Source organism: Podarcis pityusensis (genome assembly GCF_964106645.2).
Source record: "Podarcis pityusensis genome assembly, chromosome: 16".
NCBI lineage: Eukaryota > Metazoa > Chordata > Lepidosauria > Squamata > Lacertidae > Podarcis > Podarcis pityusensis.
The window spans coordinates 25494328-25520703 of NC_138041.1; the positions used below are offsets into that span (position 1 = coordinate 25494328).

The window sequence follows — 26376 nt, forward strand, 5'->3', positions numbered from 1 at the left end:
ACACACACACAGTACATTTTTTATTAGAAGACAAAACAGTCCCTACCCGCAGGCTCTCGATTCAGTAGACATGTTACAAAAGGAAAAGGGACCGCGGAGGGAAGAAGAAAGCAAACATCAGAACAGCAGCTCCTTCCCTGGTCCACAGATAGAGCAAAGTGCTGTCAATCCTTCCCTATGAGGCAGGAGTGCAGTTTCGCAGGTGGGTGACGACGTCCTGGCAGATGCCAGAGGCGAGTCTGCTTGGGTTCCGGTCCTAAAGCTACGCATTCTAATCCAGATTCACGTGAAGCGCAGCAAACGTCAAGCGGGTCTGTTGCGCTACAGAAGGCTCGCGGTGGGCGTGGTCTCGCGGAGGGGCGAGTCTCCTTTAACCAATAAGGAAGCTGCCGGGTGGGCAACCAGAAGCGGTTGGGCGCGGCACCGGAGGGCGGTGTCCCCCCCAGCGTGGGCTCCAGCCAATGGAATGGCGCGGTGGGCGTTGCCAGAGGACGACGAAGCCTATTTAAACTCGCCGGGGCTGTGGCGCCGTCTTTTACAGCAGCCATGGCCGGGCGTTGTCGCACCTCCAAAGGCGCCTTGTTGGCGCTGCGCGCAGCCCAGTCCTTCGCCTCGCGGAGCTGTCCGCGTTCTGCCACGGCCGCTGCTCCGGCGCCGGCGCCGGCACCTGCGGAGCAGCCTTTGGCTGACCCTGCCCAGCCGCCGCCAGCCTCATCCTCCGGTGCGCGCCTCCAGCAGCCGCCGACTCCGCTGCCTCCGCCCCCCGCGGTGGACTTCGCGGACGCGCAAGAGGCTTTCCGGAGCAAGAGCAGCGGCGAGCTGGCCCGGGGGCTCCTGGTGCTCGGCCTCTGCTCGCTCGAGCCGCTGGTGGAGCATGGCGACAAGGTGAGGAGGCGGTCGCGCGAGGGGCGCCGCGCAGGATATGCGCTCCGTTGCTTTCGCTTTCCTTTCTCTTACCAATTCCTTTCATCTCTTATTCATTTCTTTCTCCGCTCTCTTTTCGTCAATTCCTTTCTTTTCCTCTTTCTTTCTTTCTTCCTTCCTTCTTTCTTTCCGTAGGAGCCCTGAAGGCGGTGGGCAACCCCAAAGTTGGTGGGCATTGCCATTTAGCTAGTGTGCACGTGCCGCATTTTGTGATTGATTATACGGGGCGAGCCTTACCTGCTTCCCCCCCCCCCCCATATTTTATTCAAGTTTTCACCCCTTCTTCCTTCTCCATCTTTCGTTCCCTTTCTCTCCTTCCCATTGCCGGCCACTCTCCTAAGGGCAAATTGATGCCTCCCACACAAAGGCTGTTGCCATGAGAACCTGATTGCCCTTTGATGCTCCATCAGGAATGGTAGGGCAGAGGGTGGGGAGACCGACAGTAGGTGGTGCCAGAGCCAATGGCAGGTAGAGGCCCCCCCCCCCCTCGGGCTCCTTGTAAGTCGAAAGGAAGGTGGGGTGGCGGCAGCTGAGATTGGGGGGACAGCACCTGCATTTGCCCTACCAGAGCAGCCTCCAGTGGCAAGAGGGGAGACCAGGGTTTAAATCCCCGCTTGGCCATGAAGCTTACGGTACCAGCCTGCTCCTGTCAGCATAACCTACCTCACAGGGTTGTTGTGAGGATAAGATGAGGCGGGGGAGAACCATGTTTGCCACCTTGAGCTCCTTGGAGAAAAAGGTGGGATACAAATGCAATAAGACGTGTCCCAAGTTGCCTTTTTAGAAGTGGGTAATGGGGAACAATAAAAACCCTGAATGTTGTAGGTTTATATTAAAATACATGTGTTTGTTCAAAGCATTTGCACCTTTCCTTTCAGTCACTGCCCCCACCCAACCCCACTGAGTGGCTTACAAATGCATAAAAGCTGTGCGGCTCCTTTCCCTAGGGTTTATGATCTAAAAAGTCATGACACAAAAAGAAAAGTAGATGAGGACAGAGAAGCACATGCAGACAATCAATTCCTTGATTTTGCAATGTTATTAAAAAAAAAAAGTCCTGAATTTTTTTTTTTCTTCCTGAGCGGTTGTGAAGTAATGCTATCTGCTCTTCCCCTGACCTATGTGCAAGTGAAAAAGCTAGATGGCTTGCATGTCAGTTTTTGTGAAAATAAATGCTCGTGGAAGCCGCCAGCCCTGCTGTGGCCGCAGCCCCAATGACTCCTAGTACGCCTTCGAAAGCTTAGCAAGGCCCTTTTTAGAGCAAAGTTGCCTCTCTGCTTCCTCCTCCATTTTAACCCCCTGACTCTGCGTCCTACAGCTGATGAGCTTCAGCCGGAAGCTGTTGGGGCAGTGGCTCTTTGAGAAGCTGATGAAACTGACCTTCTACGGGCAGTTTGTGGCCGGCGAGGACCAAGAGGCCATCAAGCCTCTCATCCGGCGCTACAGCGCCTGCGGCGTGGGCTCCGTGCTGGACTACAGCGTGGAAGAGGACCTGACCACAGAGGAAGCTGAGAAGAAGGAACTGGAGTGAGTGAGAGGCTGCTTTGTGGCGGCTCAGCTGGAGGGGTGTTTGTGTGTGGCTGGGCTCAAGCCACTTACTATGTTGCAAAGGGAGCTTCCTTCCTTGGGCGTGTTGCATTGCATGAGAAGGAAATGTGAGAGGATGGGGGCAGGAAAGTAAAGAGGTCTTGGCTTTGCATGAGAGAGAGGTGTGTGTCCTTGGTTGGGGAGAAGAAGTGGCTTATGTAATTTCCAAGTGTTGACTTGCTTGCAAGGGATAGGTCAGCTGCTTTGCTCTGTCACCTTTGCTGAAAGATAGGAGTGGTTTTGGCGGGTGGTTTCCCCAGCTGCAGGCAGCTGCAACGGGTTGAAACTGCCCCACAGCAAGGAGGAGGACCGGTTTGGGGGGATGTTTAGCCGAAGACAGGCTGAGTGATGATGGAATCCAGGTGGTGTGCATGTTTGGGGCTGCCCAGGGGACAGTGCCGGAAGAGGGATCCACAAGTCAACTATTTCAGCAATGTGCAACGGCCAAGTTCATACCTACCCCTTTCTTCCTGCTCCCTTTCCTGTGCGTTGTCTCTCTCGGCAAACTTATCTTCCTTGCAAACATATCTCGAGGCTTCAGGCAGGGTGGAGAGGGAAACGAATACGCTTTGCGTGGATTGTTTTTGGAAACACAAGCCATGCCAAAGAGATGATTGACAGGAGAGCTTAAAACAGGGGTGTGCCGTGGCTCGGTGATACAACATCTGCTCTGTGCATAGAAAGTCTCCCGTTCAGTCCCCAGCATCTCCAGGTTACAAGGCTAGAAATGTCTCCTGCCTGAAACCTTGAGAGAGGGGCTGCTGGTCAGTGTAGGCAGTGCTGAGCTCATTGGATGAGTAGTCTGTACGGTGGTACCTTGGTTCTCAAACTTAATCCATTCCGGGAGTCCGTTCGACTCCTGAAACCATTCGAAAACCAAGGCACGGCTTCCGAAAAGCGTTCGCAAACCGGAACACTTCTGGGTTTGCGGTGTTCGGGAGCCGATTTGTTCGACGACTAAGCCGTTCGAGAACCAAGGTACCACTGTGTGGCGGGGGGCGGGGGTAAGAGCACTTGCTTAGTGTGCAAGTTCAATCCTTGCCATTCTCAGGTATGTTTGCTCAGTGCCGGAAACTAGAACACAGCCTTCCGTACTTTTCAGACGTGCATCATTTTGTGACACAGCAATTCGGTTTTCCTAACAAACTGGAGGTTAAACTAGCCCCTTTCCAGCCCCGGGAGGAATGCAGGGAGCGTTCGCATGACACGGCTACACGCTGCAGCCGACGCACAGTTTGGAAAGCTCACACAGAAGATGGAGTAAGCCTGTTTTCTGATGCTCCCAGAGGGGAGGGTATAAACCAGCAGATTCAAATGGCAAGATAAGAGGCTGTCGTTCGGAATATTTTTCTGGCACTTAGAGCTGTGTGGCAGTGGAAAGGACTACCTCAAACTCTCCTATAAACAGAGAGGTCAGGTGGCCACCTGTCAGGGATTCTTTAGCTGTGGTTCCCGCCTTGCAGGGGCTTGGGCTTGGGGGTCTCTTGGGGTCCTTGCCAACTCTATGAGGCTATGAACCCAGTTCCCATAGCTGTTTGGCAGGAGGCCATGGTGAAACCAAAGCTGCCTTTGCGTCACAAGGTGGATTGTTCTCTCTCTGCTTGGTACGCAATGTGCAACTTGGGGCTTGCCAAAAGGAGGGGAGGGAATCCAAACACTCGGGGGGCAGCGTGATTGGATAGGGGCGAGCCTCCCCTTTCGTTTGGTCTGCTGATGGGAAGGCGGGTCCCTTATGCAAACAGAGCAGCTGCCTGTAACATGTGCAGAGGCTGTGTGACAGCCTCTGCTGGGGAGGCTGTGGGGAGGGGAAAGGTTGCAGCTTTGGGGACATTTGGTTTATAGAAAAGGCAAGTAAGAGGCAGCAGGAGAGGAGTTTATAAAATCATGCATGCCATGGAGGAAGTGAATAGAGAAAAGCTTTTTCTCCCTCTTTAGAACCAGGACACATGTAAGGAAGGTGAATCCTGGAATCGTAGAGTTGGAAGGGACCCTGTGGGTCATCTAGTCCAACCCCCTGCAGTGCAGGAATCTTTCGCCCAATGTGGGCCTCGAACCCACAACCCTAAGGTTAAGAGTGTCATGCTCTACCAGCTGAGCTATCCCAGATTCAGGACAAATAAAAGTAAGGACTTCTTAATGTGCTGCATAGTTGAACTGTGGAACTCCCTGCCACAAGAGGGAGTGATGGCCACCAGCTTGGTGGCTTTAAGAGGATTGGACAAATTCAGGGAGGCTGAGGCAATTGATGGCTACTGTGTGCTGCTGCACAGTTTTTTAAATGGGGCATGGCATGGAGAGCGCATAGGGATAAGTTTTTCTCCCTCTGTCCTTCCCGTTCATCTCCACCTAAAATCATTCCTGCTGGTCAGTATAGATCAGTGTTCCCCAAACTTTGGGATCCAGCTGTTTTTTGACTACAGCTCCCATCATCCCTAGCTAGCAAGACCAGTGGTCAGGGATGATGGGAATTGTAGTCCAAAACCAGCTGCGGGCCCAAATTAGGGAAACACTGGTCTAAGCAATACTGAGATGGGCCAGTGGTTTGTCACAAACTCACAGTATAAGGCTGCTTAGTGTCAGCTGCTGGGGAATAAACCCAAGACGTTTTGTGTTCAGAGTTTATGCTCTTCCACTAAACTGCTCCATGTTACCTTACTAAAGTTTGCTCTAAAATCTGCCTCCCTTCCTCTTCTCCCACCCTCTGAAATTCCCTTCTGCTTAGGTACAAGCTTATGAGCTCGGCCAGCCTCGCTAATCCTTGTCACAGGGGCAACCTTACAATAATGGAACAGGTCAGGTTTCTGCCGAGTGCTTGGGTTGCAAACTCTCTGTAAGGCAGGCTTCCATCCAGTGAACTTGAGTTCGCTGGTTCCTTTAACTCTTCCCTTCTGTTTCATAACTGCAGGGCCCCCCACCCACACACACACTTCCTGTCATTCTGGAATTCGTTCTGCAGAGCGGAAAAGCTGGCTGCGAGCACATGGAATCCCGGCCACTTGGGAACTTTTGTGCTTGAGCAAGCAGGAGAAAAGTTAAATGGGGATGGGGAAGAGTTGTCATTTTGTTTGCAAAGCCTAGATGAGTGCATCCCTGACCATGCTTGATTTTAGTGGGCTGTATCTAGCATTCTCTGTCCACAAATTGCACCATGGGGCAGCAGCGTTTAGAAACTGCACAGCAGAGGAGTTCAGTGCACAAACTGTGCAACAGCTGATTCTTATTGTGCAATCCTATAGCCTGGGCTATATGATTGCAACTCAAATGTAGCAGCTCAGAGCATGCTAGATTTGCATGTTGCTGATGACCTTGGTTAGGCACTTGTGGCTTTCACTGACAGCAGCATGCTGGCTGCTCCCACGCGAAGCCCAGAGTGTGTAAAGCCTGCCTGCACCCTCCCATGCATGGCTTGGCTGGACTTGCTATTTGCAGTGACTCATCAGTCGCCTGGGGCAAGTCTGCAAAGAACAGGGGCGAGCACACTTCAGGCTTGCAGGATTTATTACGTTATTGTTTCATTAGAACCACAAGGTCCTCCAAGCACAAGTGGATGAGAAGTGATCTGAGAGCTGTGTACTCAGTCCCATCGTGCAAAAATCCACTCCTGGATTTCCCACCAAGCTTTATTGATCTCAGCAGGCTAACTTAGAAAAGGGGTGAAGGAAGCCACCTTCTTGCTAACGTTCAGTAGGCTTTCGCCAGCCTAGCTCCCTCTGGATGCTGTCAGACTACAGTTCCCATCATCCCTGACCATCAGCCGTGCTGGCTGGGGCTGATGGGAACTGGAGTCCAACATCTGGAAGAGGCAGCAGATTAGCTGGGGGGAGGGAGGCTGCGTTTAAACAACTGGGTGTCAGAAATCTGCTGCAAGCCACACAGAGACCTACCGTTTGCCTGCCTCTGGTTGCTGAAATAAGGCTTGTGTTCATCTTTTCGTTTCAGCTCCTGTACCTCTGCATTTGAGAAGGAGACTGGCAGTAAGTAAAGCAGCTTTCATGTTTCTAGTCCTTAGTGTTTGCCTTCTCTTCCTTCCCCTGATTCTCCAGATCGCTCCCCACTCCCCCGCCCCCCCCCCGGGTCTTCATTAATGTGAAATTTTCCCAGGGCAGAAAAATGGAACAACCTCGTTTTTGTATTTCCTTTGGGGTAGAGCAGGCATAGGCAAACTCAGCCCTCCAGATGTTTTGGGACTACAACTCCCATCATCCCAAGATAACATGACCAGTGGTCAGGGATGATGGGAATTGTAGTCTCAAAACATCTGGAGGGCCGAGTTTGCCTGTGCCTGGTATAGAGGAATCTCCTTTTAATTGGGTGTCCCGAAGGCCAACGAAAACCACACAGCCATTTTATTTACTAAAATAAAGGTCTATCTAGCTAGGTAGTATCAGCACTGATTGGCAGAGGCAGCCCCACGACTTTTTGGCAAGTGGAGTAGCTATGCCGCCACCAAACAAAGGCCTTTCATCTATTTAAAACAACTAAGAACCCTAAGACTAAGGGGTTGCTAAGAACGTATACCTCAAGTGTCAAAGAGGCCTAGAAAAGAACTGGTGCAGCTGTTTTCAAACAGGGAGTTATATGAGATCCAAATGGAACCCCAGTCTGTAATTCAGTGGCTGCATTTTGGACCAGCTGAAGTTTCCAAGTTGTCTTCAAGTGCAGCCCCACGTAGAGCGCATTGCAGTAGTCCACTTGCTCTCACTTCCTGTCCTGTCTCTCTCTCTTCCCCCCACCCCAGAGCAAAGAGAGAAGCGCTACAGTGTGCACCGCAAGTTTGGCGACCGGCGGGATGGGGTCATCAGTGCCCGCACCTACTTCTACGCGGATGAAGCTAAATGCGACCGGCACATGGACACCTTCCTGCGATGCATCGAGGCTTCTGGTAGGCAGGATAAGCTCCTCTGGGAAACAGTAACATAATAAATCCTGCACTGACTCTTGCAACAGCCTAGTTGGACAGCCAACGGGTTGCTTGGGGAGATGAGCCAGAAATCAAATTTGCTATATTATGGTGTAAACTCCACTTCATATCAGCCATGCTTGGGTACCCTTTTGAGAGCCAAGGAGTTGATTTTTTTCATATCACAGTAAACCGTGGTTTGCTCTTCCCAATGAACAAGCAGTGTGTAAGCACACATAGCTGAATCACACCTACCTTGCACCAGGAGCACCAAACAAGTCCTGGTTTAGGATGTAGTGATCAGATGGGATTACTATGAGGAATTATAAAATATGCATCGAGCCATTGTGTCCACGATGAAAGCATTGCATTGACTGGGTTTGATTCATTGACAATAGTTTCTGATCAAATCCCACAAGCTTCTGCATCTCTGATTTCTCTACACCTGACAGGCACGTATAAGCATTCTGAAACACAGGCCAGTTGCTTCATCAGACATCCTCAGTGCATAAAGGTAGTAGGTTACTTTGATGTAGTTTGTTAATCTTAGGGCCAGGAAATAGTTTCACATGGAGGTGATAAAGATGCCTAATCTTTCCTTGCCATCCTTTCTCTCCTGTTTATTGCTGTTTATGACCTCCGTAGTTTCCTAAAAGCATTCCTCCTTGCTTCCTCTTTTATTTATTCTGAACTACACATGCATGCTCAAGTAGGAAATAAGTTTCTTTGTAGTTAGAAGAATTTCTTCTGATCTGACTTTGTTCCACGTGGGGTTTTTGAAATGCTCAGACGAAATCTGATTGGTTCTTACTAACACTGTGTAAAAAGTTCTTTTGTGAATAAAACGATCTGGGCCACAGGGTGTGGAGAGAGGGATTATTATTGGCACCCCTCCCAGAGTCTTGCTGGTCAAGCCTCGTGTGTATTCTGTTAATCAGAGTCCAATCCTTCCTTTGCTTTGGGAACGCCACTTAGGAGACATGCAAAAACCCAGCAGCTGATCTGCACGGATCAGCTGAGATGGCGTTGCCTGTGGTCGCTCCAGCTGCGGCTGCCTTGGAGCCCCCAGAGGGCTGGCTAACGTTGAATGTGGCTCGCTGTCCACAAAACGGCTAGCCGCCTCTGCAGTAAACACAACGTCTTCATAATTGTGATACACAAAGCAGCCCAATGTGATGTTGTGGCTAAAAGAGGCCGATATGGACTACTAGACTCTGGATTTTAATCTCGACCTGGCCTGGCCTACCTCTTAGGGTTATTTTGAGGACGAAATGCAGGCTACCCCCACAGGGTGCTGCCCGCGTCTTCATGGAGGAAGGGGCAGAGAGGGTGACCATGCTTTGCCTTTCTTTGGCAGGTGGCAGTTCGGAAGACGGCTTTTCTGCCATTAAGTTGACCGCACTGGGGAGGCCTCAGTTCCTGGTAAGCAGAACCGACAAAATGTGCATGTGAAATTTTGCAGTTCCGATTTTTCCCCTGGAAAGGCCACGTTGCTGATGCCAGCACGTAACTGACATGCTCCTCTCTCTCCCTCTTTTTCCAGCTGCAGTTCTCAGAGGTGCTGGTGAAATGGAGGCGATTTTTCCACCAGCTGGCCGCCGAGCAGGGCAAGGTGGGTCTGGCTGCCCTGGAGACCAAGCTGGAGGTGGAGAAGCTGCAGGTGAGTCTTCGTGCTCTGGTCCCTGGTGGGATGGTTGGGGGGAGCAGCGGGGGCTGATGGAGTTTCTTCCAGAGGACCCTGCCTCATTTCTCTGCGGACAAAACGGGGCTGAGATCAGGGGCAGCATTTCGGCTCCAAAATCCAGCCCTCACTGCCTCTCCGGAAAGGTGCTAGGCCAGACTTCCCCCAGCCCTGGTGCCCTGCAGATGTTGTTGGACTACAACTCCCATCAGACCCCAGGCAGCACAGCCATTTTGGACTACAGCTCCCAGCCGGTACTGTGCTTCTTCCATCAGCCCTGGCATCATGCAGCCATGTGAAGCTGGGGCTGGTGGGAGTTGTAGTGCAAGACATCCAGAGGGCTTCGGGTTGCAGAAAAGGCCTGTTCATGCTTGAACCTCTGATTCATTCATTTATTAGGTCAGTTGGTTAGAGTGTGGTGCTGATAACGCCAAGGTTTCAGGTTCGATCCCTGTATGGGACAGCTGCATATTCCTGCATTGCAGGGGGTTAGACTAGATGATCCTCAGGGTCCCCTCCATCTCTACAATTCTGTGATTCTATTGGCCGGGTTGATCAGGCAGCCCATCACTGGAGGATCCCAGGGCGGAGCGTGCAAGTGCCACATGGCAAATAACTGGGCACCAAGCAAAATACAATAAACATTATTCATTTTTTAAAAAGCCAAAGCATTTAAAACCAAAACGTTAAAAACGCTAAGAAAAAGCATGCGCATACACACACACACACACACACACACACACACACTTTCCAGGTTTGTACACTTCACTGATTTTACAATCAATTTGACATTTCAAAACTTGACTTCCTTCCCCCTCTTTCTGCGGCTCCTTAAATTTATTTTTAATATTTTCTGCATATCCAAATTAACTTAATTTGCTCATTTATACAGTGGTGCCTCGCAAGACGAAATTAATTCGTTCTGCGAGTTTTTTCATCTTGCGAAGCACGGTTTCCCATAGGAATGCATTGAACAGTTTTAAGAAAAAGGACGTTTTCGTTTTTCGTCTTGCGAAGCAAGCCCATAAGGAAATTCATCTTGCGAAGCAACTCAAAAAACTCGTCTTGCGAGTTTTTCGTCTTGCGAGGCATTCATCTTGCGAGGTACCACTGTACATCTTTAAATATATACTCTTATGAAACTGCAGGTTAATACAATAATCCTGCCAATGTTCTTATCTGTTCACAATTTATCTGTAAACATTCAAAAACCATTTCCATTCTTCTATAAAAAGTTTGTTACCTTGATTTCTTATTCTTCCGGTAAGCTTCGCCATTTCTACATATTCCATACGTTTTTGTATCCATTCTTCCTTTGCTGCGATAAAGCATGCTCTCTTTGGCTTCAGACAAAGAGCAAACTTGAACCTGAAACAAGCTGAGGTCCCCTTACCTAGAGCAGATGGATTATTGATGCCTTATTAGTTCCGGTAGCAAAATCATACCTCCACGCATAGAAGCATCATATCTCTGAAAACCTGATAGTGGGAGGGTGTGAGTAGTTTTCGGCCGCCATGCGCCATCTGTAGTATTTTCCTGGAGGCGCCTGTTAGATAGAATCAAGAGCCTGAACTATAGTAAACCTTTGGGTGTGATTTGGCAGGGGGTTCATTCCTCTTCTGTAAAAGGAGCGGAGGGGGGAGGTAGGAGAGACTATTTCTGGAATTCACCGCTGGCTTTCACATTCCTATCTTGGTGCGCAGAGCTGTGGTGAGTCTCTGATGAAAGAGGGAGCTCTTCTGGGGCTCAGGAGATCTGCAGCAAACCCTTCCGGCTCTCTTCTTTATTCAAAGCCAACTTGGTTTTGAGAAGCTGTGTCTGTTCCCTACTCGAAAGTCCACCCCTACAAAGCCGCTCTTAGCACCATGTGTGAGGGAGAAGGTTTGAGGGGACGGTGAGGGGAGATAAATTTATGACACAGGACTTGGGAGATGCTTGAATTGTTTCCACCCCAGCTGGTTGCTCAGTCAACCCACTGAAATTATCTTCAGTGGGTTATCTGAGTAAGGCTGACATCAGATAGAACCTTGTAATTTTCAGAAGTGGTGCCTTGTTTTCGTTTTTCCTCCTCCCTCCTCAATCCTTTTTCCTTTTGTGTTGTGCCTTCCTCCCCCCCCCAATGTTCCTCTTTTTTTAAGCGATTGCAAGCCCGATCATGGATCTTGTCAAGCTATTCTGGAATCCCTTTCGGGGAGCGATAAACAGCATAACAATGTCTTAAATATTCATATCTAACCATTAAAATGGGTTCGTTTTGGTTTCTTGGCAGGAAGCACTGGCCAAGCTGGGGGTTGCCACTAAGGCGGAGAGTCAGCACTGGTTCACAGGCGAGAAGCTGGGCGTGTCAGGGTAAGCCCCCTCGCTTCTGAGTCCAAGGAACAAGACTATGGGGGTGGCTTTGTAGAGCAGTGACGAGGACAACACACATGTTGGGGAATCTGCTGGGCTGTTTCTGGGGCAGTGGGGAATGGCTGCCACGTCTGGGGACATGAACACAAAGGGGTTAGAATGAATCTTGAAAATGTCATCACAAGGGTAGGGAACTACCGTATTTTTCGTTCTATAAGACGCACCAGACCATAAGACGCACCTAGTTTTTGGAGGAGGAAAGCAAGAAAAAAAATATTCTGAATCTCGGAAGCCAGAACAACAAGAGGGATCGCTGCGCAGCGAAAGCAGCGATCCCTGTTGCTGTTCTGGCTTCTGGGATAGCTGCGCAGCCTGCATTCGCTCCATAAGACGAACACACCTTTCCCCTTACAGCGGTACCTCTGGTTACATACGCTTCAGGTTACAGACTCCGCTAACCCAGAAATAGTGCTTTAGGTTAAGAACTTTGCTTCAGGATAAGAACAGAAATCAATCAGTAGGGCTGGGCGAGACTCCCTGCATGAAACCCTGGAGAGCTGCTGCCAGTCAGTGTTGACAATATTGAGCTGGATGGACCACATGATGGAAGAAACTCTGCATGTTCTATATTACCGTATTTTTTGTTCTATAAGACTCACTTTTTCCCTCCTAAAAAGTACAGTGGTACCTCAGGTTAAGAACTTAATTCGTTCTGGAGGTCTGTTCTTAACCTGAAACTGTTCTTAACCTGAAGCACCACTTTATCTAATGGGGCCTCCTGCTGCTGCCGCACCACAGGAACACGATTTCTGTTCTCATCCTGAAGCAAAGTTCTTAAGCCGGGGTACTATTTCTTGGTTAGCGGAGTCTGTAACCTGAAGCGTATGTAACCCAAGGTACCACTGTATTTTAATATTTTGCTGGAAGCTGCCCAGAGTGGCTGGAGCTACCCAGTCAGATGGACTGCATGTAAATAATAAAATTATTGTTAAGTTACCTGCCTGCCAAAGCCTGGTCGTGCAACAGTTTCCTTCTCTTTCTTCCCTTCACCCCCAGAACAGTGGACCTGCTCGACTGGAACAGCCTAATTGATTCCCGGACGGAAATCTCCAAACTCTTGCTTACTCCAAACATTAAGGTAAATGGCTTGCAAGGAGGGGTGGGGGTGGGGAACATACATAAGTCCCTTAGGTTGCTGGAAAAAGTAACCCTTCCTGTCATCTTCCCCACTATCAAAAATGAAGCAGCGAGATCATTGGGGCATCTGAAATGATTGACAGTTGGAGCGTCTCCCACTCTGAGGAAACTTTGCAGTGTTTGGGGAATTTTCCCAAACTTGGGTCTCCAGCTGTTTTTGAACTACAGTTCCCATCATCCCTGACAGCTGGTCCTGCTAGCTAGGGATGCTGGGAGTTGTAGTCCAAAAACAGCTGGAGACCCAAGTTTGGGAATAGCTGGTTTAGAGAAAAGGCAAGGTTTAGAGAAAAGGCAAGGAAGAGGCAGCATATGATTATGCATGGCACAGGGGAAGTGGATAGAGAAAAGGTTTTTCTGTGTTTTAATTTGTTTGAAGCCACCCAGAGTGGCTGGGGTAACCCAGTCAGATGGGCGGTATATAAATTATTATTTTGGACTTCAGCTTCTGTCACTCCTTATCATCATATGCCATAAGTGGCTGAGGCTTAATCCAAAGTAGCTGAAGACCAGTTGGTTGGCCAAGGCTGCACTAGAGCTGCCTATGCATGTTAACAGTCATCCAGTTTCTATATCACCAGCTGTGCCTTAATCTCGCCTCTCCAGCTGAGGGAAAAACCAGGTTGGGTAGCAGCTATCAGCAGCAGGGCTGATCCCAGAGCTGGTGCCTGGCTGGCACCCTCTTTTGGCTGCAAAGCACATTAATCAGTTCCTCAAATGGTAAAGGGACCCGTGGCCATTAGGTCCAGTCGTGGCCGACTCTGGGGTTGCGGCGCTCATCTCGCTTTATTGGCCGAGGGAGCCGGTGTACAGCTTCCGGGTCATGTGGCCAGCATGACTAAGCCACTTCTGGCGAACCAGAGCAGCGCATGGAAACGCCGTTTACCTTCCCGCCGAAGCGGTACCTATTTATCTACTTGCACTTGGACGTGCTTTTGAACTGCTAGGTTGGCAGGAGCTGGGACCGAGCGACGGGAGCTCACCCCGTCATGGGGATTTGAACCGCCGACCTTCTGATCAGCAAGTCCTAGGCTCTGTGGTTTAACCCACAGCGCCACCCGCGTCCCTTAGTTGCTTTTTATTATTGCTATTGTCTTTGATATATTAATCACTTTCTGATAACTTTTAAAAGACAAAAATGGCACATAGTTTGAAAGCAAGACAAAAACCCTAAGAAGTTGAATGATTGTAGACCCGTTTATTCAGCTGGGAAATCCTGTTGGATCAAGTCTTCAGTTGCTTCTGGAAAGTGCAGCTAGTTATCCAATTACCTATGAGATGTTGTTAATAATAATAATAGTAATAAAAATAAATGTATGTATGTATTATTTATATTATTTATATGCCACCCATCTGACTGGGTTGCCCCAGACACTCTGTGGCTTCCAGCAAATTACAAAACCACTTTTCTCTTTTATTTAGTACTACTACAGTGGTACCTTGGAAGGCAAATGGAATCCATTCTGGAAGTCCGTTAAACTTCCAAAACATTTGAAAACTAAATCGGGGCTTCTGATTGGCTGCAGGAACCTCCTGCAGTCAATTAGAAGCCGTGGAAGCCCCGTCAGACGTTCGGGTTCCAAAAGAACGTTCACAAACTGCAACCATCACTTCCAGGTTTGTGGCATTCGGGAGCCAGAACATCTGAGTTCCAGGGAGTTTGGGATCCAAGGTACAACTGTGCTTAATATTTTATTATTAATAATCATGCATACATACTGCTGTCTCACAATACACCAGGGTGGGGTACAGGATCATAAAGACATTTAAAAGCAATGCAAAGCAGTCCCAAAATTAAATTGGCTACTCGGGAGATTTTAGACAACTGCATTAAAAAATATTTGAGATGCAAGCAAGGAGTGTGCCTCTGCTAAGAGAGTGTTCCACAACACTGGACTGGCAAAACCAGATACCCAACTTGTGGCCAAGACCAGCCAGGCCTCTGTAACACAGGGAGCAACTAGCTATGTCGCTGCGGATCATCTCCGTGATCAAGCTGGGATATGCAAGGGATCCTTAGGGTATCCTGGATCCAAAAAACTGTGCTATATGATTGCATCTTACACTCATTTAACCTGAGCAATTTCAGCCTTGCACGGTTGAAATTGCACAGATTAATCCCACGCAAGGTGGAGCACTTAAAAGCTCTTTGGGTTTTCCAACAGTTTGAGTATACGTGTTTTCCCTTCTAGCGCTACAATTCTATGAATCCTGATACCTTTAAAAAAAATCGCTTTATTCAGAACCTTGACTCAGTGGCAGAGTGATTTGCTGCCATGTACAATCCTCTTTCTGTGGGTACAATGAGGGTCCCCTGCCCTCCCCCCCAAAAAAAAAAATCTGCCCCACATCCTCAGTGTCTTCCTTTCTTCCAGACAGGGCAGCTGGAGCCACTTCTCTCTCGCTTCACTGAGGAGGAAGAGCGCCAAATGAAGCGAATGTTGCAGAGGATGGACGTTCTTGCCAAGGTAAGAATTTGGGGAGGGTTTTTCATCGCTTTCTTCTCTTCTTCCTGGGTCTGAGAGAGAGAGAGAGAGATGGGCTGTTTGGGTGAGGTGGAGAAGCTGGCGCCCATTAAAAATAGCACACGGCCCACAAAAATGGAAAGATGAAGTAGTTCCCGCCAAAGAAGAATGGATAGGTAAAGGACTATGTTGAAATCAGCCAAGTTAACAACTAGTGTGGTGTAGTGGTTAAGAGCGGTAGACTCGTAATCTGGTGAACCAGGTTCGCTTCCCCGCTCCTCCACATGCAGCTGCTGGGTGACCTTGGGCCAGTCACTTCTTTAAAGTCTCTCAGCCCCACTCACCTCACAGAGTGTTTGTTGTGGGGGAGGAAGGGAAAGGAGAATGTTAGCCGCTTTGAGACTCCTTTGGGTAGTGATAAAGCGGGATATCAAATCCAAACTCTTCTAAAATAAGAGAACTTAACGGCGATTGCTTTATGGAAGAATGGAAGCCTTTATCAGCCTGCTTAAATATTACAGGATGATGAATTCACGAGCAGGATTTGAACTAGGAGCGACAGAAGGAATGAGAGATTGTTGTGTTGTTACGATATAAAGGAGGAAAGACAGGGTGCAGTAAGCAGGAGGAATTAAAAAAAAAACCACCGTGGAAAATGGAATGGGGAGTCGACAAAAGGAAAGGAAAAATTATGATGTCTGTGTGAAGTTTTTGGAAATTTAATTATACATACATACATACACACACACACATATCTATCAATCTACAGTGGTACCTCGGGTTACAGACGCTTCAGGTTACAGACTCTGCTAACCCAGAAATATTACCTTGGGTTAAGAACTTTGCTTCAGGATGAGAACAGAAATTGTGCAGCGGCAGCAAGAGGCCCCATTAGCTAAAGTGGTGCTTCAGGTTAACAACAGTTTCAGGTTAAGAACAGACCTCCAGAATGAATTAAGTTCTTAAGCCGAGGTACCACTGTATTTATCTATCTAATGGCATGTGGCCCCAGAAGTTCACTCAGAAGGGGAATGCAGCCCCGGGCCAGAAAGGTTCCACCATCTCTGACAGTGGCTTTGGTTAGGTAGCAGAAAACCGACCTCTGGTAATGTCCTCTGTGCTGCTGCGACTCACTCCACCGCCTTGCTTGCTTCCAGAAAGCCGTAGAGACAGGCGTGAGGCTGATGGTGGATGCTGAGCAAACCTACTTCCAGCCAGCCATCAGCCGCCTCACCCTGGAGATGCAGCGGAAGTTCAACCAGGAGAGAGCCTCCGTCTTCAACACCTACCAGTGCTACTTGAAGGTGAGGCACCAGGCAGGCAGTGGGTTCAAGAGGGCTTGCTCTTGCACACAACGTGGATGGGGGTGGCATCCTCAGGATCAGTGCAAGGTTGCGGCTGATGCAGGAGATTCTGTGCGGCAGACCCTAGAACTCTGGAGAGCCACTTCCAGTCTGTGTAGGCAACACTAGGGTAGAGGGACCCAATGGCCTCACTCAGTTTAAAGGAGCTTTGTTCTTTGATTGGGAACCATGAGGACCAGAATCTTAGCTCAGTGGTTGAGCACCTGCTTTGCATGCAGATGGTCCCGGGTTCAAACCCCAGCCTGAAACCTTGGGAGAGCTGCTGCTAGTCAGTGTGGGCAATACTGAATGTACTGATTGTAGGCAAAGTGGTTGGTCGGACTCAACGTCAGGCATCTTCTCTGTATTGCCTCCCTGTGAGCAGGATGCTTACGACACGGTGACGGTGGACGTGGAGCTCTCACGCCGGGAAGGCTGGCACTTTGGTGCCAAGCTGGTGAGAGGCGCCTACATGGAGCAGGAGCGCAGCCGGGCAGCCGAAGTGGGCTACGAGGATCCAATCAATCCGACTTACCAAGCGACCAGCGAGATGTACCACAGGTGGGCCTGTTGCTCAGAGGCAGAGGATTTGCCGTTCCAATGCTCGCTTTCCTCTCCCCTCCACAATCCTTTTTCCTTTTATGCTTTGCTTATTATTTTGTTCATTCCCCACTGGCGTCTCCAGCTGAAGCTGGGCATATCATCTGCCTGAAACCCCAGAGAGCTGCTGCCAGTCAGTGTAGACAGTACGGGGCTAGATGGATCTGAGTCAGTATAAGGCAGTTTCCGATTTGATTCAACTCTTTTTTGAACCATGTGGACTAGAATCTTATTTTTAGGGAAAGGGCTGAGACTCAGCGGTAGAGCACCAACTTTGCATGCAGGCAGCCCTAGGTTCAGTCTCAAATGGCGCCTCCAGGTCGGGCTGGGAATGTCTCCTCCCTGTAGCTTTGGAGAGCCACTGCCAGCCAGTGCAGGCAGTACTGAACTAGATGTACCCCAACGGTCTGTGGAAATGCAGCTTCTGGTGTTCCTGTGATGTGCATCTTCAGATTTTTGAGAGCCACAGGAGGGAAAAGGCAGGCTCATGAGCAATGGCATGATTTCCAATCCCCTCTTGCAGGGGGGTTGGACTAGATGACCCTTGGGGTTCCCTTCCAACTCCACAATACTGTGATTCCTTGCAGATGCCTGGATTACATCCTCGAGGAGATCCGGCACAGCCGTAAGGCCAACGTGATGGTGGCTTCCCACAACAAAGACACAGTCAAGTTCACACTTCGCAGGTACTGGGGATTGGGGGGAGACACACACACTGTAGCCCCTGTGCCGCTTGGCAGCTGGGAGCCCCCCAGGCCAGCAAAGCCTCTTGAAGGGGCATCATTTTGCATAGACCTTAATTGCCCCTCTTCCCTTCCCTTATGCAGGATGGCAGATCTCGGAATCCACCCTTCAGAGAACAAGATCTACTTTGGGCAGCTCCTGGGCATGTGTGACCAAATCACCTTCCCTCTTGGTAAGTGAGCATGTGTGTATTCACGGACCCCCAAGTTAGAGAACTGTCACTGTGAACCAAGGGTTCCCCTAAACCAGAGCTTTTTTTCAGCCAGAACTCGCCAGAACTGAGTTCCGGCACCTTTCAGGCAGGTGCCACTGCCATTATTTCTACATTAAAGTCATACCTCAGAAGTCGAACAGAATCCGTTCCAGAAGTCTGTTTGGTTCAAAAACCAAAGCACGGCTTCTGATTGGCTGCAGAAAGCTCCTGCAGCCAATCGGAAGCCCCGTCAGACGTTCGGCTTCCAAAAGAACGTTCGAAAACCGGAACACTCACTTCCAGGTTTCGATAGTTCAGGAGCTGGAATGTTCGACTGCCAAGGCATTCAGGAGCCAAGGTGCAACTGTATTTCTTGTATATCATTTCTGGTAGATCAGCTTCTTCTTTGAATTGTACTGTGAAAACTTCAATACAGTGATACCTCGGGTTACATATGCTTCAGGTTACAGACTCCACTAACCCAGAAATAGTACCTTGTGTTAAGAACTTTGCTTCAGGATGAAAACAGAAATCGCACAGTGGCGGCACAGCAGCAGTGGGAGGCCCCATTAGCTAAAGTGGTACCTCAGGTTAAGAACAGTTTCAGGTTAAGAAAGGACCTCCAGAACAAATTAAGTTCTTAACCCGAGGTACCACAGTATTTTTTTTCTCCAAGAAATGGAGGGAATGAGCAAACTACCAACTTTAAAAAAAATATATGAAAAAATAGAGTTTACACACATAACTTTGCAAACCCCTGATACCCAGCTTGTGGGGCAAAAGTCTGGCAAGCCTGATGAGGCTCGCAGGATGCCAGTTCCACACCCTTGCCTTAAGCATAGAATGCAGCGTTCCTGAAGCTCTGTTTGTCCTCGAATCTGCTCATCCAGCACTGTGGATGGGCCTGTACTGAGGTCTTGTGCCTGCACCAACTCCCATTCTTTTGTTCTTCAGGTCAGGCGGGGTACCCTGTGTACAAGTACGTTCCTTATGGGCCCGTCAACGAAGTCCTCCCTTACCTTTCCCGGAGAGCCCAGGAGAATCAAGGCTTCATGGCAAGAGCCAAGGAGGAGCAAGACCTGCTCTGGATGGAGCTGAAAAGGCGGTTGTTCGCGGGAACCCTTCTCTCAGCCCCAGCTTTACCGTAGACTTGCCTTCCGGGTCCCACTTCCTTGGGGAGGTGGGTTAGGGTAGAACCGTTGGTGCAAAGGTGCGCCAGCGGGGTAAAGAAGGCTTGAAAGCATCCAATGCCATTTTGCCGTTCTTTAAAAAAAACAAAGTGACTGTGCTGTCCCAGTTGGCAGTGGACATTACAGCAGTCCGGGTGTGTTGTTTGCTGGGATTGTACATAAGAGGAGCGGGTGAACCTTGTAGTTCCCCCTTGCCATGCAAGAATTGAAGTTTCTGTTCCGGCACCAAGGTGCCCTGCCTTTTGCCATTTGATGGATTTTGAGTGTTTACGTGTATGTGGGAATGTAGGGAGATAGGAAGGATCACCTCTGAGCACCACTCGCCACTTCTGGGATTAACCCTAGGCTCTGTAGCACCTAAGATGGAGATGGCTGTCGCTCAATAAAATTAACTCGACTAAAGTTTCTTCGGTCTGTTGCAATGTTAATGTTATGGGCGTTGGTGGGGAAAGGACTCCCAGCCCTCCTGAATGTGAGCCCAGGCTTTGACAAGGCTGGTGTGCAAATCCAGTCTCACATCCCTGTCTCCATGCCTCTGTACAGCAGTTCCAGAGCATGGGCAGAAAGCAGCAGAATAGCTGGGTGCGTGGACTGCAATTCCTGTGCTGAGTTCAAAGAGAGACACACGAAGGCAGCAGAATTCATCAGTAATAGTTTAGGTAAAAGGTAAAGGACCCCTGGATGGTTAAGTCCAGTCAAAGGCGACTATGGGGTTACAGCGCTCATCTCGCTTTCAGGCCAAGGGAGCTGGCGTTTATCCACTGTGGCGATCACACAGGGCCCCCGGACGTTTGACCGTCTATTGACCCTGTGCCACCACTGCGGTTGCTTTCTTCCCTGCCACCACCCCATTTCTCCCGGGGACACACGGAGTCCAGGCAGTTGTTAACATAAACAAATAATCTAGTTTATTTTTAAATGCAGGAACAAGCTTATGGTTTCAGTTAATTTTTCTTGTCAGTTTCTTAAATCTTAGTTCCTAACAACTTCAAAGTGATTATTCCCAACTATCTGACTCCACCTGACAATTCCTCTCACACTCTGTCACAATACAACTCTACCAACCCACACCTAATCCTCCCTCTTCCTTCTTCAACTCCCAAACCTCAACTGACTTTCAAAACCTCCCACTCTAATATTTACTCCACCCTTGCATTCCCACTGGCCAATCACATCACACTCATTTAATCCTTTCCTTATGATGCACCTAGGAGGCAAACGCCACATCCACAGACAGCTTTCTAAGTCATGTGGCCAACAGGACTAAACCACTTCTGGCACAATGGGACACTGTGATGGAAACCAGAGCACATGGAAACACCATTTACGTTCCTGCCGCAGTGGTGCCTATTTATCTACTTACACTGGTGTGCTTTCAAACTGCTAGGTTGGCAGGAGCTGGGACAGAGCAACGGGAGCTCACCCCGTTGCGGGGATTCAAACCACTGACCTTCTGATTGGCAAGCCCAAGAGGCTCAGTGATTTAGACCACAGCGCCACCCGCATCCCTATAGTAATAGTCTTATTACTATAAGCGTAAAAGGTCTTGCTGGATCTCCCCAGTAAGGTACAAAACCTCAACTCAAAAAAGTGCACCCTGCTACAAAAGCAAAACATGATAAACATAGAAAAGAATACAGAACTGCTCAGTGGTAGATTGATTACCTTGCCTCTGAGCATTGACCTTGAGTCTCACAGACTAAGCAGATAAACAATAGCTGCAAGCATTTTGTGAGAAAGTTTTGCATCCATAAAACTCAAACCTCAACAGGTTTATCGCAGGAGAACCACGGCGATCAGTGGCTACTAGTCACAGTGACTATATTCTGCCTGCACTTTCAGGGGCAGTAAAGGCTGGCTGGGAATCTCAGGTGGAGAAAGCACTGTTGTACTACTTATGGACATAAGAAGAGACTGCTGGATCAGGCCAATGGCTCATCTAGTCCAGCATCCTGTTCTCACAGTGGCCAAGCAGATCCCTGTGGGAAACCCACCAGCAAGGCTTGAGCACAACTGCGTCTCTTCCCCGCTCCTGCAGTTTCCAGCAACTGGTATGCAGAAGCATTGCTGCCTCACAGCTGTTTTGCTTGTGGGAGTTCTATAAAAGGCTTCTGGCTGGCTACTCTGGGAACAGGATGCTGAATTGAACAGACCTCCTTTGCCCTAATCCAGCAAGGCTTTTCTGATACGCTTATGGGGACGGGTGCAGCCTGGGCCTCTTACTCCTGTCGGCAGGTCTCTCTCCCACCCATTGTCTCTCTGAGGCCTCTGGCACACTGAGCGAGCTTCCAGATTTGCAAGCAGGGTGAGGTTGGCTTAATATTGCAAACAAGTCATTGGCAACAGTTGTGCTTTCACCCAGCAGAAATGGGATAAATGTGAATGGGGAGGCATGCTGAAATATCAGTTTGCACTTCGTTGCCATTGTGGGGAAGCTGCAAAATAAAAACACTTGTGCCTTGTATGCAGCAGGTGTGCCATGGCTGCATCCTGTGGGAGTGAGTTCCATAGTTTCACTAGGTGGTATGTGAAGAAGTACTTTGTTTTGCCTGTTCCACTGTTGAGCTTCCTTGAATGCTCCTGAGGTCTTGGTATCTAGTGGTCTAATGTGCTGGAATTTGCCAACATTTGTACACACAAACACCTAAAAGGGAGAGAGAAGTACTCAAAAGGACAAGCAGAATACTGATAAATTGAGGAGCCAGAGTTGTTAATTCTCAGGCTAGAAGCTGAGATACCAGAGTTTGAATCCCACTTGGCCATGAAGCTCAGTGGATGACTTTGGGCCAATTGCTCACTCAACCTATCCTACCTCACAGGATTGGTGTGAGCATAAAATGGGGGTAAAGGTAAAGGACCCCTGTCAAAGGCGACTGGGGTTGCAGCACTCATCTTACTTTCAGGCTGAGGGAGTCGGTGTTTGTCGACAGACAGCTTTCTGGGTTATGTGGCCAGCAGGACTAAGCCGCTTCTGGCACAACGGGACACCGTGATGAGTGCCAGAGTGCACGGAAATGCTATTTACCTTCCCGCCACAGCAGCACCTATTTATCTACTTGCACTGGTGTGCTTTCAAACTGCTAGGTCGCCAGGAGCTGATCGGCAAGCCCAAGAGGCTCAGTGGTTTAGACCACAGCACCAACCGCATCCCATATAAAATGGGGAGGTGGAAGCCTATACCAGCTTGAGTTCCTTGCAGGATAGGATAAGAATGGAATGAACGAATGAATGAATGGGAAGAGGGGATGGAATAGTGTGCCTGGAAACCACTCCATGCTGCAACCCTTTTGTTTCAAGCTATGCCTGTTTGCATATTAATGTGAACTTCCGCTTATGCAACCAAAAGTACCCAGCCACTAGAGAGGTACTGGCGACGGCGGCGTTTTGCACAAGGTAAAGTACCAAAAATGTTCAGAAAAATGGGGGAACCCATGCTAAGAGCTTCCTAAGATCTCAACAGCATGGAATGATGGCTGACTTGAGAGGTGGGGGAACAGATCGGGGAGAGGGAGGGTAGGATGGAAGGGGGGGGAACAGGAGCACAGGGATTTGGGATTGCATTTGATCCAGCCCTCAATTAATGGTATATGTGCTGTGTTGATGGAATGCCTTTGCACAAGGGGAAACCAAAAGGCATAACCAAAGATGGATGCAGAAGAAGCTTCTGCTCTTGCAGCTGTTGTGTTGGATTCCTTTCTTCTTCAGCTATTAAGCCTTGCCATCCCCTAACGCTAGGACTCTTGCACTACCGGACAGATAATGTTGGCTATGGCTCAGCGTTTTTGTTTGACACTTTTAAATTTTCTACAGTGTTGTGCGTGTGGAAGATAACAATCCCTGCCTGCAAGCTCACTATGGAAGAGACATAATACAAGAGGAAAAGGGGATGTGAAGGGAAGAGGAAAGTGAATGTTGGAGCAGATACTGCTCCTTGGTTGTTGGATGAGGGCTGGCATGGCCTCTCCCGCACCATGATCTTAAAACATCAGCCAGAGTATTGCAAAGTATCGGAACTGAAACATTACAAATGAAAGTGGTATGCAATGAAGATCCCTATTTGAAGCAGCCTGACGCGGGTAGCACTGTGGGTTAAACCACAGAGCCTAGGATTTGCTGATCAGAAGGTCAGCAGTTCGAATCCCTGTGACGGGGTGAGCTCCTGTTGCTCGGTCCCAGCTCCTGCCAAACTAGCAATTCGAAAGCACATCAAAGTGCAAGTAAATAGGTACCACTCCGGCGGGAAGGTAAACGGCGTTTCTGTGCGCTGCTCTGGTTCACCAGAAGCCGCTTTGTCATGCTGGCCACATGACCTGGAAGCTGTACACCGACTCCCTCGGCCAGTAAAGCGAGATGAGCGCCGCAACCCCAGAGTCGGTCACGACTGGACCTAATGGTCAGGGGTCCCTTTACCTTCACCTTAACGCGAAAGCAAAATCTCTCAAAGCATTTCATTTTTTAAAGTTACAAATCTTGTCCAGCAGAGGGCAGAGGAGATTAAGCGTGTTCCAATTTTATTGTACAGCGATCATAAATGGTTTGCGTGACATCAGCAAGACTTGAAAAAGCCCTGCACCGTTCACAGTGCCAGCGAGAGTCCTGTGTGTGGACCAGGCGCAGCCAACGTAGAGCCTTCCAGATGTTTTGGACTACAACTCCCATCGTACCTGGTTATTGGCTGGTGAAAGGCATTCCACAACATCTGGAGGATGCTATGTTGGCTATCCATCAAATAGACATTCCTTAGCTATATGGACCAGTGGAGAGCTGCTGCAGACCCTTGGTCCATTTTGCTCAGTATTGTCTACACTGACTGGCAGCAGCTCTCCAGTGTTTCAGGTGGTCTCTCCCAGCCCTACCCAGAGATGCCAGGGATTGAACCTAGGACCAGATGTTGTACCACTGAGCTATAGGCAGTAGAGCACAACTCCCCGCAACAGAGATTATATTGTTATACATACACACACACACACACACACACACACATCCATCTGGCATTATATGAGCAGTGGGGGATCTGTGGCCCTATACATGCTGCTGGACTCAACTTTCCCGCATCCCTAACTGTCAGGGACTGGGCAGAGGAGGAATGCTAGAGACCGCTTGCCCAGCCTGACCCTTTCAGAGAAGAAGATGACAGTTCAGAATTAAAACAGGGCTTTGAGGGAGATCACAGCTCAGAGGCAGATAAGGGGTGGGGGGAGCTGGGAAATAATGGGAGAGAAGGGAGAAGAAGCACCAGATGGGGAACAGCAGACAGTGTCTTTAGAAAGCATTGCAGACCGCCCCTCCCTCCCAGAAACCGGCAAGCATTGAAAGCAGGAGAGCAAAGGGCTCAGAGGCAAAGGGCACTTCTCAGCACCCATAGTGATGACGCATGAAGAGATAGAGGGAGTTAGTGGAGACTCACTCAGGGCAATGCCATTATTTCCAAGAGACTGCATTTCCAAGCATCTCTCTGTGAATATTGAATAAAAAGCAGTTGGTAAGAACTTTTGCTTGTCTTATCCATTCCTGGCGACCTGCCGTGGGGGTTGGATCCACTGCCACCTGACACTAACCATTGGTCATGCTGGCTGGGACGGATGGAAGCTTGAGTCCTTTGGCACCTGAAGAGCTGAAAGAAGCACGCAAGCTGGCTGATGTTGAAAGAGGGAACCAGACAATACTCAACAGTGAGCCAGTTCAAAGTTCATCCTATGATTGGGACACGAGGCTTGGTGGTCTCCCCAGTGAGCGCTGCCTTGTGGCAGGGCCATTTTGGTGGCGGTTCCCTATTTGTGGAATGCCCTCCCTAGTGAGCTGCTCCTGTCTCCATCACTACAGTGGTACCTTGGGTTAAGAACTTAATTCGTTCCAGAGGTCTGTTCTTAACCTGAAACGGTTCTTAACCTGAGGCGCGCTTTTGCTAATGGGGCCTCCTGCTGCTGTAGTGTGATTTCTGTTCTTATCCTGGGGCAAAGTTCTTAACGCTTCCTGGTTAGCGGAGTTTGTAACCCAAAGCGTCTGTAACCTGATGCATCTGTAACCCAAGGTACTACTCTACAGTGGTACCTAGGGATACGAACGGGATCCGTTCCGGAGCCCCGTTTGCATCCCGAGCAGAACATAAGACGTGACTGCACGTGCGGGGGTCGCATTTCGCCACTTCTGCGCATGTGTGTGACATCATTTTGACCGTCTACGCATGCACGAGCGGTGAAACCTGGAAGTAATGTGCTCCGTTACTTCCAGGTCGCCACGGAGCGCAACCCAAAAGTGCTCAACCTGAAGCGTATTTATCCAGAGGTATGACTGTATTCACTTTTCAGTTTCCTGTCACCTTCGTTTAAGAAGGATATTGACAACCTAGAATGTGTGCAGAGAAAGGTGACCAAGATGATAAAAGTGTCTGGAAATCAAGCCTTATGAGGAATGGTTGAGGAAGTTGGCTATATTTAGCTTGGAGGAGACTGAGGGGTGATATGAAAGCCATCTTCAAATATCTAAAGGGTTGTCCCATGGAAGATGGAGCAAGCTTGTTTTCTCCTGCTCCAGTGGGGAGGACCCGAACCAATGGATTCAAATGACAGGAAATGAGATTCTGACACTTTCTGAAGAACTTTCTGAGGGTAAGAGCTGTTTGACCATGGAAAGGATACCCTTGGAAGAGAGTGGACTGTCCTTCGCTGGAGGTTTTTAAACAGACATTGGATGGCCGTCTATCAGGGCTTATTTAGCTGTGATTGCAGGGGGGCTGGACTAGATGACCCTTGGCACCCCTTCCAGCTCTAGGAGGAGTATGAAAGTATTCATCTCTACCCAGGTGCATTTAGTGGCTGAAGAATCCTGCTCTCTGAACAGAAGCATCCTACCACTTCTTGCATGCAAGAGGATGCCACAGGTGCAAATGACTGTGAAAAGCTGGTATGACTGTATCAAGTTCATCAGTTTTGCTGAATCAGTTAAACTGAAGAGTTTTAATTGGATTTTCATTCAACGAAACCAGTTGCTACTGTATGAAATTTCATTGCGTTATTCTCTTCCTTCGTGCAAACTGCTATCCTGAATAACGCTTTTTATAGGGTAGAGGGCACTGGGGATGAGTTTAGGGAATCGACTGGGGAGGTGGCCGCAACCACTGGCGGTGAATCAAACCGTGCGATCCTAAACTAGGGAGTTTAAGACTGCGCTTGGGCCTCCCCCGCCCCCCACACCAGGACGCCACCA

The 26376-nt window shown here is 49.1% G+C and overlaps 1 protein-coding gene and 1 long non-coding RNA gene across 2 annotated transcripts; one reads left to right on the forward strand and one right to left on the reverse strand.

Annotated features, from left to right (window-relative positions):
- The first annotated feature begins 525 nt into the window (after positions 1–525).
- Positions 526–19572, forward strand: PRODH (proline dehydrogenase 1). The gene is made up of 14 exons (XM_080986370.1): positions 526–885; positions 2243–2451; positions 6451–6485; positions 7250–7393; positions 8769–8833; positions 8955–9071; positions 11362–11441; positions 12498–12579; positions 15011–15103; positions 16258–16404; positions 16829–17004; positions 17631–17729; positions 17871–17959; positions 18935–19572. Exons 1-14 carry the CDS (start codon positions 547–549, stop codon positions 19126–19128), a joined length of 1869 nt encoding a protein of 622 aa, XP_080842496.1. The 5' UTR covers positions 526–546; the 3' UTR covers positions 19129–19572.
- LOC308466053 lies at positions 19204–26068 on the reverse strand. Its single transcript, XR_013980642.1, has 2 exons — positions 24106–26068; positions 19204–24074 (listed from the first exon to the last, which is right to left on the reverse strand). It is a non-coding gene; the product is annotated as an uncharacterized lncRNA (long non-coding RNA).
- Between the last annotated feature and the right edge of the window lie 308 nt (positions 26069–26376).

Coding starts and splice junctions, on each gene's coding strand:
- PRODH (XM_080986370.1), top strand. CDS start 547: ATGGCCGGGCGTTGTCGCACCTCCAAAGGCGCCTTGTTGGCGCTGCGC. Junction 9,072..11,361: donor TGGAGGTGGAGAAGCTGCAG/GTGAGTCTTCGT, acceptor GTTTCTTGGCAG/GAAGCACTGGCCAAGCTGGG. Junction 15,104..16,257: donor GGATGGACGTTCTTGCCAAG/GTAAGAATTTGG, acceptor GCTTGCTTCCAG/AAAGCCGTAGAGACAGGCGT.